The sequence below is a fragment of the Salvelinus sp. IW2-2015 genome, linkage group LG33 (genome assembly GCF_002910315.2).
Source record: "Salvelinus sp. IW2-2015 linkage group LG33, ASM291031v2, whole genome shotgun sequence".
Lineage (NCBI taxonomy): Eukaryota > Metazoa > Chordata > Actinopteri > Salmoniformes > Salmonidae > Salvelinus > Salvelinus sp. IW2-2015.
In genome coordinates, this window is record NC_036872.1 from 20,157,146 (window position 1) to 20,170,595 (window position 13,450).

At 44.2% G+C, this 13,450-nt stretch overlaps 1 protein-coding gene across 1 annotated transcript in view; it reads left to right on the forward strand.

Moving 5' to 3' along the window:
- LOC111958154 (smoothelin) overlaps positions 1 to 13,450 on the forward strand; it is an 80,700-nt gene that overhangs the window by 33,479 nt on the left and 33,771 nt on the right. Inside the window, 2 exon segments of the mRNA XM_070436976.1 lie at positions 465 to 543; positions 992 to 1,071. Coding sequence (XP_070293077.1) covers positions 465 to 543; positions 992 to 1,071 — 159 coding nt within the window.

Genomic DNA, 13,450 nt, shown 5'->3' on the forward strand with positions numbered 1-13,450 from the left:
CACACTACTTGTGAATTTACTGTTAGACATCCTCAATACTAATATTTCACAAGCCTCCATAGGCTATAGACAAACCTCCCATAGACCATAGACTAACCTCCCTAGGCCATAGACGAGCCTCCCTAGGCCATAGACGAGCCTCCGGGAAGGCCATAGACGAGCCTCCGGGAAGGCCATAGACGAGCCTCCGGGAAGGCCATAGACGAGCCTCCGGGAAGGCATAGGACGAGCCTCCGGGAAGGCCATAGACGAGCCTCCGGGAAGGCCATAGACGAGCCTCCGGGAAGGCCATAGACGAGCCTCCGGTAGGCACACACTTTCCTAGACTAGTGACTAGATGGTTACATTACTAGTCAGCCTGTCTTTCTCATCCGTTTCTGCATCTCTATATGTTCTTCTGAGTTTGTCATGAATGGTTCTGAGCATCACTGTCCCTGTGTTGTATTGGCTGTCCTGTCTGTCAGCTGCGCGGGGCCAATGAGTATGAGGAGAGGAAACTGATCAGAGCTGCCATCCGCCGGCTCCGAGACGAGGAGCATCAGGGTGAGTACAGAGGAGGAAGTGGAGGTAGAAAGCACAGCATGTAGATCCTGGACAGATCCCTGGTGGACTAGGTGGGACCCAGTTTCAGGGGTGAGGCAGCACTTCTCTACCTCTGACGTGTGAATCTGTACAGCACTCATGGGCAGTGGTGCAGATCCTACCTGTGATGGTGGTGCAGTTTGCAGTGCATTCTTGCCATTCCTTGCTTCTGTCTGGTCTGTATGAGTCCCCCCAGCACACACACCCTTCATCCAGGGGGCAGGTCCACAGCGCTCGCCTGCTGCCTGATGAGAATATTTGATAGGTTTGGATCCTCTTCCCCCTTATCAATACTCAGTCATCACCAGAGTAACCACACAGGCCTCCTTGTCTCACTCTGTGCTCAAGTTTTATGGCTATAGCTGAGGTGTGTGTGTGTGTAACCAGTTGCTTGTGGTGTGTGTTTCAGGTACATGGGAGAAAGGGAGGACCACCGGCCAATGTCTGGAGTCTGAGGGCCTGGAACTCCAAAGCAGCCTGGGAGCAGGGGTGAGTACAGAGATGGAGGTGGGGGAGAAAGAGAGGGAGGTGGTGGGGGAGCAGAGAAGTACAGAGAGGGAGGTGGTGGGGGAGCAGAGAAGTACAGAGAGGGAGGTGGTGGGGGAGCAGAGAAGTACAGAGAGGGAGGTGGTGGGGGAGCAGAGAAGTACAGAGAGGGAGGTGGTGGGGGAACAGAGAAGTACAGAGAGGGAGGTGGTGGGGGAGCAGAGAAGTACAGAGAGGGAGGTGGTGGAGCAGGAAGGGTACAGAGAGGGAGGTGGGGGAGCAGGAAGGGTACAGAGAGGGAGGTGGGGGAGCAGGAAGGGTACAGAGAGGGAGGTGGGGAAGAGAGAAACGACAGAGTAAACTATAAAAACAGATCTTGCGATTATGGATATTGCACGTCATTATTTCGATTCATTGTGCAGCCGTACTCCAAACTTTTACAAAAAAACATTAGAAATAAAGGGAGAACATGTTGCAACTTTAATTTAAATTTATAAACCCAGCACAGACTCATTTGTGGGTGGGTATACACTGAGTGTACAAAACATTAGTAACACCTTCCTAATATTGCGTTGCACCCTCTTTTGCTCTCAGAACATCCTCAATTCATCGGGGCATAGACTATACAAGGTGTTGAAAGCATTCCACAGGGATGCTGGCCCATGTTGACTCCAATGCTTCCCACAGTTGGCTGGATGCCCTTATTTAACCTGTCTCATCCCCTTCATCTACACTGATTGAAGTGGGTTTAACAACTGACATCAATAAGGGATCATAGCATTCAGTCTGTAATGGAATGAGCAGGTGTTCCTAATGATTTGTACACTCAGTGTATATTTGCAGGGAACTGGGACCATTGAGGTTTTGTGCTGCCACAATGAAGAATGCAGAAAACAACAACACCCAGGCATGTGACTGTCAGACCACGTCTCGAACACAAATTGTCTGTGTCATTTGAGACAGACGCGCACACACACACACACACATACACATGTGCTTACGCCACAGTGGCTGCCACGACACAAGGAATGTATTTTCATTCTTTAAACCCCATTCATTTCTGGCTAAGTAGAGACAGAGAGGAAATTTGCTCTGGTGTTTAGTGAAGGCAGTAAATCCTTGGTAATATGAACACCCTGCGAGCCAGGCCTGTCATTTTACACACTACTATTTACCCAGGCTGTCACTCTCCACACACTTATGTCAGTCACACTGAAGGGAAATTACAAAGTTTGGTTATGTGTGGCAACCAGAGCTTTGACCTGTGTGTGTGTTTGTCTGTTTCTGGCTGTGTCGGAGAATGGAAGAGAAAAGCTATGTAGTCTCTCTCCCATTCAATCCCCCCCTCTCTTGCTTTCTCTCTCCTTTCAGAGGCTTGGGGCTTTGCATGTCAGAAGCCCTTTAAAAATGTGGTCAGTAGAACCCCCCTTGTGGTCAGTGAAGTGAACTACTGTATTCACAACCGTAATACTTCAAGATGAAATCATATATTTTATCCTGTGAAAGCATTGCAGGTTGCCTGATGAGCTTAATGTGTTGATAATGCTGAGAGACATCTCTGTTAAACAACAACAACAGTCTCTAAGAGCAGCTCGCCTGGGGCCAGATGCTATCTTATTGTTGCTTGATCAGTTTGTCTGCACTCACCCCGCACTCCAAAAGACAGCATCCCTATTGGGAAAACAGTTTTTTCTTATTGTATGCCGTCATTCCTGTAGGAATTGGGTTGGTGATGGGGGTTAGGCTACATGCTCAGCTGGAGTCCTGTATACAGTTACTATGACAGAACAATGCTTAACGGTCTAGTACCTGCGGCAGCAGGTAGTGTAGCGGTAAGATAGGCGAGCCAGCAACCGAAGGGTTGCCGGTTCGAATCCTGGGTCCGATGGGAAAGATCTGTCAGGAAGTGAGCAGGCAACCGGAGGGTTGCTGCTATCAAATCCTAGATGCCATTGCCTGCCATTGTGCCCTTGAGCAAGGTACTTAACCCCCCACAACAGCTCCCCCATCCCAGTGTGGCAGCCCCCCCGCACTTCTCCATTAAAAAAACAGTATGTCTTTCGGAGGGGTTGGGTTAAAAGCGGAAGTCAAATTTCGGTTGGACCTTGTTGGGCATTTGACCAATAAAGTGATCTTAATTAGAAGTCCTGTGTTGGTTCATAACAAAATGTTTTAGGGTCAGTTAATGGCTTAGGTCACCTTTTTGATTCTTCGTAAACTGTATTTCCTTAATCTGGTTTTGTTTGTCATAGATGTTGGCACCAAATACTGACTTTAGTATTGTGTTAAACTATGCAATTGTAAGAGGCTGGAGGGAATAGTTCAGCCCACACATCTAGCAGATGAGAATTAGTGGCTGGCACCATCTATAAAGGTTGTATGCAATACTATGTATGTGCCTGCTCTTGTTCTTGACTGTGTCTGTAGTTGATCAAATACAATTTCATTTGTCACATAAACGTATTTAGCAGATGTTATTGCGTGTGTAGAGAAATGCTTGTGTTTCTAGCTCCGACAGTGCAGTAATATCTAACAATACACACAATCTAAGGTAAAGGAATGGAATTAAGAATATATAAATATTTGGAAGAGCAATGTTAGAGCAGCATAGACTAAGATAGGGTAGAATACAATATATACATATGAGTAATGCAAAATATGTAAACATTATTAAAGTGACTAGTTGTTCCAATTATTAAAGTGACCAGTGTGTCCCATATGCATTGTATATTTGAGCCAATGTCTGAGCTCAGTGTGTGCGTGTGTTTCTTTGAGTCTGTATGTTTGGAGTCTGGCGTTCTAGACTAAGGTTAAAAGGATTGTAATATCCCATAACTCTTAAGTAAATTAGGAAGAATTCTGAACAATGGGACCAGCGATGCTAGTTAGCAATGGCGCTGGTACTATGAATCTGAAAAGCTTCCTCGTGAAATAAATAGCTTATCCTTACCTGGGTATCTTCAACTGAGGTTCTAGACAGGAAGTAGCAATAGCAGTTTTGGGGTTGTAGGGCACACTGCCGGCTTCCTCTCAGGTGGAGGGGCTGTTCTTGCCATGCTGGGGCTACAGGTGGGGTGAAGGGGAGAGGGTGAGGTAATGGGGGCAGACGGACACCGCCAGCCCACCAGCTGTGCTCCAGCAGTCTGTCTTCAGTCAGTCTGCTCCCTCTGTAATGGGGCCGTGGCCAACAACAACAACCGCAGCCACCAGCAGCAGGGCTCCTTCCACACATCACAGGAGCGGATCTCTTTGAGCTGCGCTTGATTGTCCTGGGGCAGATGGAGGCCCCAGATAATGGTCTATAGTTGAGACAAGTGCGCACACACACAGGGAGTAGAGGTCTATGGCAGCCAACTACAGACAACTGAGTGTAGCAAGCAGCTGCTGACACGTACACCGAGTGTACAAAACATTAGGAACACCTTCCTAATATTGAGTTGCACCCCCTTTTGCACTCAGAGAATAGCCTCAATTAATCAGGGGATAGACTATCCAAGGTGTCAAAAGCGGTCCACAGGGATGCTGGCCCATGTTGACTCAAATGCTTCTCACAGTTGGGTCAAGTTGTCTGGATGTCCTTTGGGTGGTGGAACATTCTTAATACACACGGGAAACTGTTGAGCGTGAGAAACCCAGCAGCTTTGCGGTTCTTGACACACTCACACCAGTGCGCCTGGCACCTACTTCCATACCCTGTTCAAAGGCACTTATCTTTTGTCTTGCCCATTCACCCTCTGAATGGCAAACATTCTCAATTGTCTCAAGGCTTATAAATCCTTCTTTAACCTGGTTCCTCCCCTTAATCTACAGTGGATTTAACAAGTGACATCAATTAGGGGTCATAGCTTTCACCTGGATTCACCATACTACGTGTGTCAAATCAATGCAGTATATCTCTTCTATCTCACATTCAAATGAGAAATAGGTATACACATGTCTAGCTGTGGTGGGAGTTTTTGTGTATTTATCATAGCTGTTGCTGCATGCTCTGTTTTTTTGTCAGACACCAGTGGGCCTGCTAGTGGTTATTGATTACTATGTTTATAATGAACATGCTTAAATTGAGGGGGGATAGCTGAGGTAAAAGTTTCTTTCTGGCCAGTAAGGAAAGTGCATTTTGTACACGTTGCAGCTCTAAACTGTAATTACTGTATGGGTGAAGGAATTTTGGCTTGAAGAAATAACTTGTGGGACAAAAATAATATTTATTTGTTTAATGTAGTCTGAATTCTAAGTGCAGCGGTTTAATTCTAAATTTCTATTTTGTCTGAAGTAACATGCCAATTAAGGCAGACTCTGTACTTGCAAGAACAATGGAGCATAATTTGGTAGAAACAAAGAAAGTGTGTCAAATGTAAATTTTCAACCAGGCCACCTGCTAACTTGTATAGAGCCCCTAGGTGAAGGTGTCATAATACCCATAAAACCTAGCGGTCAAACAGGGAAATGGTTCCAATCAGTTTTCCACCATTCATTTTTCCCATAGGGGATTTTAGATGCACTTAAAATAAGGGCTGTGTTTCGTGTAGGCTTACCTTGACGTGACGTTTTGACAACCATGTTATTCTCTCTCGGACAAAGTGACTTTTATCAATATATTCGGCTCGATTTACTCTGATTCTAAAATGATCATTCACATCAAAGTAGAAATCATGCAAGACTACAAATCCCTGCAAGCTCCTGCATGTCATCTCTAGGTAGAGGACACCTTTGCTAACAGGTATTGTGTCAATTTAAAACATTGCACAAGACAGTTCACAGAATTGTCCATTTTTAAATACATTTAGCTATTTCTGCAAAAATATCCTCTGTGTACATCCTAAAACACCAAATAATGCATGCAGAGCAGAATTAGTCCAATACCCGCTAATTATCCAAATCCAGAAAAGAGCCACTAAATTCTACAACCACCTAAATCAAATTTCAAATCAAATGTATTTATATAGCCCTTCTTACATCAGCTGATATCTCAAAGTGCTGAACAGAAACCCAGCCTAAAACCCCAAAAAGCAAGCAATGCAGGTGTAGAAGTGATTCCCAAACCTTCCATAACAAGGCTATCACCTACAGAGAGATGAACCTGGAGAAGTTCCCTAAGCCAGCTGGTCCTGGGGCTCTTTTCACAAACACAAACAGAGCCCCAGAGCAGAAACCCAATTAGACCCAACCAAATCATGAGAAAACAGAAAGATTATTCTTTCCAATGTGTCAAGTAATTAACAAAAAAACAGAGCAAACTAGAATGCTATTTGGCCCTAAACAGAGAGTACACAGTGGCAGAATACCTGACCACTGTGACTGACCCAAAATTAAGGAAAGCTTTGACTATGTACAGACTCAGTGAGCATAGCTTTGCTATCGAGAAAAGCCGCCGTAGGCAGACCTGGCTCTCAAGAGAAGACAGGCTATGTGCTCACTGCTCACAAAATGATGTGGAAACTGAGCTGCACTTCCTAACCTCCTTCCAAATGTAAGACCATATTAGAGACACATATATCCCTCAGATTACACAGATCCACAAAGAATTTGAAAACAAACCCGATTTTGATAAACTCCCATATCTACTGGGTGTATTACCACAGTGTGCCATCACAGCAGCAAGATTTGTGACCTGTTGCCACAAGAAAAGGGCAACCAGTGAAGAACAAACACCATTGTAAATATAACCCATATTTGTTATTTATTTTCCCTTTTGTACTTCAACCATTTGCACATCGTTACAACACTGAAAATATATGTAATTTGACATTTGAAATGTCTTTGTTCTTTTGTAACTTCTGTGAGTGTAATGTTTATTGTTCATTTTTATTGTTTATTTCACTTTTGTATATTATCTACTTCACTTGCTTTGGCAATGTTAACATATGTTTCCCATGCCAATAAAGCGCCTTGAATTGAATATAGACAAGGAAGGAAGGAGGGAGGGAGGGTGTGAGAAGGAGCCCTGTGGTGACAGAAAGGGAGGGAGGGGATGTGGAGGGAGTGGCCTGTTGGTGAGTGTGTGTGTGGTGACTGAGTAGAGGCAGGGTATAGGACGTCCTGACTACGAGAGGGTGACAGACAGGCAGCGGAGCCAAGAAGGTAAATGACATATTCTAGTTCTTACACTCTAACAGACCTAGGTCTACTTTTTTTCTTCCTTATCAATTTCCATGTACTTCTCTTTACACAAACTCATCCATGTTTCTTGTTTCTCTTTGCGTTGAGACCTGAGGACCTGGCTGCCTGAAGTTTAACTGAGGTTTAATTTTAGGATAATTGGGCAGTCCTTTTAGGTAATTTATTTCTATTGGTTTCAGAAATCCATACAAAATGGTATACAGGTGTGTGTATTTTGAGCACATTATTGTTAAAGTAAATGGCAACTTCACAAATGGTTATTCATCAGATCTGTCTCCGTGGCCAGGTGTGTGCAGTATGGATCAGGTGAGGTGGCAGAGACAGACAGAGAGTCTTGTTTGTTCTCTAATCTGATATGATCATAAACCTGTAACCAACTGAGACGAGCAGTTTACGATGACTGGTATAATGGCAACCAACATATTCTGTACTGAGTGAATATGTGCTGGAGAAACGGTAAAGCAAGACAAAGGGAGATGGATGGAGGAAGGGAGAAACTGCTTTAACTGGGCTTTGAATGAGGGCTGGGTAAGGGAAAAATGGGAATGAGGCTTATGGGTAAATTCTCTGTGGGTTGTCTCCCGTCCAGGCTGTGTGTGTGTGTGATGCAAAAATGATTGCTACTTAATTCCTGCTACTGTATTTCACTTACTGGAGGTGGACCAAGTGTGTGTGTGTGTATGTGGTTCCTCAGGCTTTGCCATGCAGTCATGGAAAAGAACCCTGTCTCTCAGCGAGCCATGTGCAGGCATGGAGAGGAGTGCCTGACCTCATCGCATTCTGATCTCATCTGCAGACTGATGGATTCAGTTTCCATGGAAAATTAGCCAATTCTAACCCAGGTAGCTGCAGTAATCCCTGGTTTAGCTGAGCTGCCTCTGCTCTGCATGGTGAAGTAATCTATAGTAGTCTGACACGGCTCCGTGCCTCAGTCTGCTCCGCCTCATTGTTGTTTCTGTGGCTCTGAGGGTTCAGAGGAGTTCAGATGGCCCACGCCTTGCTGTGGTCAGGCCAGTGGACAGTTGCCATTTTTGTGTGTTTATGGGGCAGTTTTTTCACAAATACAACCCTGACCGAAACAAACAGCCTCCTGAGCCCTTATGGTGAGACCATGAGCATCACAGAAGGAAATAGGAGCGCAGCTCAAACACTGAGGCCACAGAGTTGATGAGGCCAGGGCACTGGAGTGGGTCTGCCTCTGCTCTGGTTCCACTCTGTCAGGTCTGCTCTGTTAGCCTGGGCCAGTCACCAGAGACCAAAGAGAGCCTGCAATGACAGTTTGGGATTGACAGGTCGTGGGAATGGATCGTCTGCTCTTTCGCTCTTTTTTTCTGTCTCACACCATTTTATCTCTGTTTCCTTCTGTCTGTCTCTGTGTCAAGTATGTTCCCTGTGGTTTAGTGGGAGCTGTGAAACCATCACTGTCTGTTTCCTGGTCGTGGCAGCTGACGGGAGGGGGAAAGGGGAGGAAAGAGAGGCATAGCGGAGGAAAGAGGGGGAGCGGTGTTTCCAGCTCAAATGTCATCTCCCCTCAGCTTCTTTGAATGAAGAACCTTCCTGGGGGAGAGAATATTTTAAAGCAACTTCTCATTCTTCTATATTTTCTCTCTCTGATATATTCTCTGAATCAGCTGTTCAGGTTTGGGGACATTTTTACGACCTGCAGTCACAGGCTGGTTCTGGCTCGTCATTAAGCTGATCTGAGAGCAGTGCTCCACCTCAGTAAACAGAGTATAAAGCTTCTGTTTGTGTTGTCTGCTGGTGCTGGGTGACTGTGGCACATGACACAGAGGCTGTTGATTAGCCTTTCTGTTTGTGTGCCAGCCACTCTGTCCTCTAATCAAGGGTTTTCCAAACTGTCCTGTCCCCCACCCCACCCCACCCCACCCCGGGTGCACATTTCATTTCTTGCCCTAGCACTACACAGCTGATTCAAATAGCCAACTCATCATCAAGCTTTGATTATTTGAATCAGCTGTGTAGTGCTAGGGTAAAAAGAAAACGTGCACCGGGTGGGGTGTAGCTAGGCTAATTGAGGCCACATGATTCACTTTCCCCTCAACCCCATTCAGATTAAACAGCCTACCTGTTGGTTGAGCCTACTCCTTTTCCTTTCGCTAATGTTTCTGCAATTTTATTCCATCTTGCATTGCATTAGTGAACTCATTCCACTTGCTACACCTTGAGTCTCCTTGCCACTTTGATTTGAATAAATTCATAATTTGAAATGGTATATCTTTGTATGTAACATGGATATTTTTATTTAGATAAATACTTTTCAGTGTTAAAATGGCCCTATACATTTTCTCTGCAAAAATGAATTCTCACAAAAGTATTGGAATACAAAAGTCCGTTCGGATATTCTAATAACCGTGGCCATCCCTAGTTTGTGTGGTACCAGGCTTTGTTCACTCTCACCTCCCTCTGATCACAGCCTGATTTGATTAACTATTTTCACAAGGCTGTAATTTTCACCCTTCTCAAACTGCTGACAGCATTATCAGCCCCAGGATAACCGGCATTAAGCAAATATGTGCTGTGTTTGTGTGTCCCAGATTTTATGAGTTTAGAGGTTTGTGGATTTGAGTCAAATATGCTCTAGGCCTGTCTTGTAATTCACATGTCCCTCCCTAACCACCACCTCTGTGTGCTTCGTTACATTAGGTAGACATGTATTAGTAGTGGCACTCTGTAATTCTGGCACAAACATGATGACATTGTAGTTTCAGGGCATTTTAAAGATGGAATTCGCATTAGGGAAAACAGCACCAATGTCCACCCCAGCACCTTTATTGCAAAAACAAGTTTTTAGAAATGTTTGCCAATTTATAAAAAACATGTAAAACTGAAATATCACATTTACACAAGTATTCAGACCCTTTACTCAGTACTTTTGTTGAAGCACCTTTTGGCAGCGATTACAGCATCGAGTCTTCTTGGGTATGACGCTACAAGCTTGGCACAACTGTATTTTGGGAGTTTCTCCCATTCTTCTCCACAGATCCCCTCAAGCTCTGTCAGGTTGAATTGGGAGCGTCGCTGCACAGCTATTTTCGGGTTTCTCCAGAGATGTTAGATCGGGTTCAAGTCTGGGCTCTGGCTGGGCCACTCAAGGACATTCAGAGACTTGACCCGAACCACTCCTCTGTTGTTTTGGCTGTGTGCTTAAGGTTGTTGTCCTATTGGAAGGTGAACCTTTGCCCCAGTCTGATGTCCTGAGCGCTCTGGACCAGGTTTTCATCAAGGATCTCTGTTCTTTGCTCCATTCATCTTTGCCTCGATCCTGACTAGTCTGTCTCTGCCGCTGAAAAACATCCCCACAGCATGATGCTGCCACCACCATGCTTCACCGTAGGGATGGTGCCAGATTTCCTCCAGACGTGACGCTTGGCATTCAGGCCAAATAGTTCAATCTTGGTTTCATCAGACCAGAGAATCTTGTTTCTCATGGTCAGTCCTTTAGGTGCCTTTTGGCAAACTCCAAGCTGGCTTTCATGTGCCTTTTACTGAGGCTTCCGTCTAGCCACTCTCCCATAAAGGCCTGACTGGTGTAGTGCTGCAGAGATGGTTGTCCTTCTGGAAGATTCTCCCATCTCCACATAAGAACTCTGGAGCTCTGTCAGAGTGACCATCGGGTTCTTGGTCACCTCCCTGACCAAGGCCCTTCTCAACCGATTAATCAGTTTGACCGGGCGGCCATCTCAAGGAAGATGATGGAGGCCACTGTGTATTTGGGGGCCTTATGCTGCAGACATTTTTTGGTACCCTTCCCCAGATCTGTGCCTTGACACAATCCTGTCTCAGAGCTCTACGGACAATTCCTTCGACGTCATGGCTTGGTTTTTGCTCTGACATGTACTGTCAACTGTGGGACCTTATATAGACAGGTGTGTGCCTTTCCAAATCATGTCCAATCAATTGAATTTACCGCAAGTGGACTCCAATCCAGTTGTAGAAACATCTCAAGGATGATCAATGGAAACAGGATGCATCTGAGCTCAATTTCGAGTCTCATAACAAAGGGTCTGAATACTTATGTAAATATGTTTTTTGTTTTTTATTAGTAATACATTTGCAAACATTTCTAAAAACCTGTTTGCTTTGTCATTATGGGTTTATTGTGTGTAGATTGCTGATTTTTATTTATTCAATAAATGTTAAAATAAGGCTGTAACGTAAAGTTTTTTGGGGAAAAGTCAAGGGGTCTGAATACTTTCCGAAGGCATTGTATATTGTTCAATTTCATTTGATTATCAGCAGTTGTCGAACACACATGGGTGTCAAGAGTATTCTCTTCAATAATGTGCAGCGAATTCTACCAAAGATTTAATTTTATATTGACAAGTGACCGCTCTAACAATGGAAATACATGTCCTCGAAGATGGAAGGCAGGCTGGAGGAGGGGAGATCAGGTGGGACCGTTCTAGCCAATGAGAGGGCAGATGCGGGTGTGAACAACAAGCACAACACAACTTCCATATACATTTTTTCCCCCCAAAGTTGCCAAAATGCCACGTTCATCCACTTATCCGTGCATTCATAACAGCCTAACCATTACAAAACTTATATTCGATCAAATTAGTAATTACATTTTTTGTTGACCAAATTTGACTCGCTCATTGACCTCCATACAACAATTCCTCACTTCATGGTCTTATTTTCGTGGACAGATTTTGGGCAGAGTAAACCCTCTCGCTTTGCCTCTAACTCTCTGATTCTACTAGATTAAAAGCCATAATGAGTGTGATATGCGGCCATTTAAAGTATACTTGATTTTTGAAATTTCACATACTATAAAACACAAACAGCCTACTATTTAGGATGCAAGTATGGGTATTCGTATACCAACTCAGTGGCACGGGGGTTAGAGTGTCCGCCCTGAGTTTGGAAGGTTGTGAGCAATGTTCCCTCTAAACTGCACACATGCGCGCTGCGCAGAATAAATATCAGCCCACGCAGAGAAGCACTAGATTGAACTTCACTCAACTTTCTAGAGTTTTCCCCGTTAACACTATGAACGGTTACTGTTGGAAATGTGTTTGAATCAACGCAATATTAGCCACTTTCAATGCAACAAAACAAACAATGCAAGACACAGTTTTGCATACGATCTGCAAGAGATTTTGTTGTAGGCAGAACGCATCAGAGTAGGATTCTATTACATTGACAGGCACGACTCATGCCCATACTCTACACAGACCGGTGCGCCATAACCAATCAGAGCTGTAGTAGGCCTATATGGGACGGCAGGGTAGCCTAGTGGTTAGAGCGTTGGACTAGTAACCGAAAGGTTGCAAGTTCAAATCCCCGAGCTGACAAGGTACAAATCTGTCATTCTGCCCCTGAACAGGCAGTTACAGGCCACTGTTTCTAGGCTGTCATTGAAAATAAGAATTTGTTCTTAACTGACTTGCTTAGTTAAATAAAGATTAAAAATAATAAAAAAAAATATATGCAAATAGACCACGTGTGCACATTTGCTAGTTAGTGAGTTATTAGCCCAGTTATAGGTCATTTGTAATCAGCAGTAGGGATTGCTTCCTACAAGTGCATTTCTAGCCATCTTTGAAAAGTGAGTCAGGTAAAGAGCTTTTTTTGTGTGTCTTAAATGGGCAGTGTTGTATTTTGAGACAGGCTTGAATAAGCTGTAGCCAATAGGCAGAGGGTAACATAATTTGTCTGATTCTCTGTAATGACGGTATAATGATGTGGTTTCTTGAATCAAACAAAACATTTTCAGTCACCTCCTTGAAGGACAAGTGGATAAACATATCAAGCCCTGCATGTTTGGAATGTAGGCCTACATTGAACACCACACGTTGGCTGTTACTGTAAGTTGAATGATATAACCACCATGTTAAAATGTTATGGGATAAAAAAAAATCTCTCCATTGTTTTTGTTGGTAGGATATATTGAATAGGCCTACATTATGATCAAATAGCCTACTTGACCACTGTTAAAACTGTAACTTAAAGCAGATACAGACTCAGTGTTCACAGTAAATGCGCACCGGAAGTTGCACAGAATTTTCACAATGTTAACGTTTGCGCACAGCAGACCTGAAATTTGCTCAGTGTCGATAGAAATTGGTTGGCAGTTCAATCCCTGGACGAGACATACCATAGACTGTAAAAATGGGACCTGATGCATCTCTGTTTGGCACTCGGCATTAAGGAGATCGATCGGTGGTAAGGCCCAGCAACAGACTAGCATCATGTCCAAGGTGTGTACTTGTACATCAAGCTGCATCATGCTACAGAA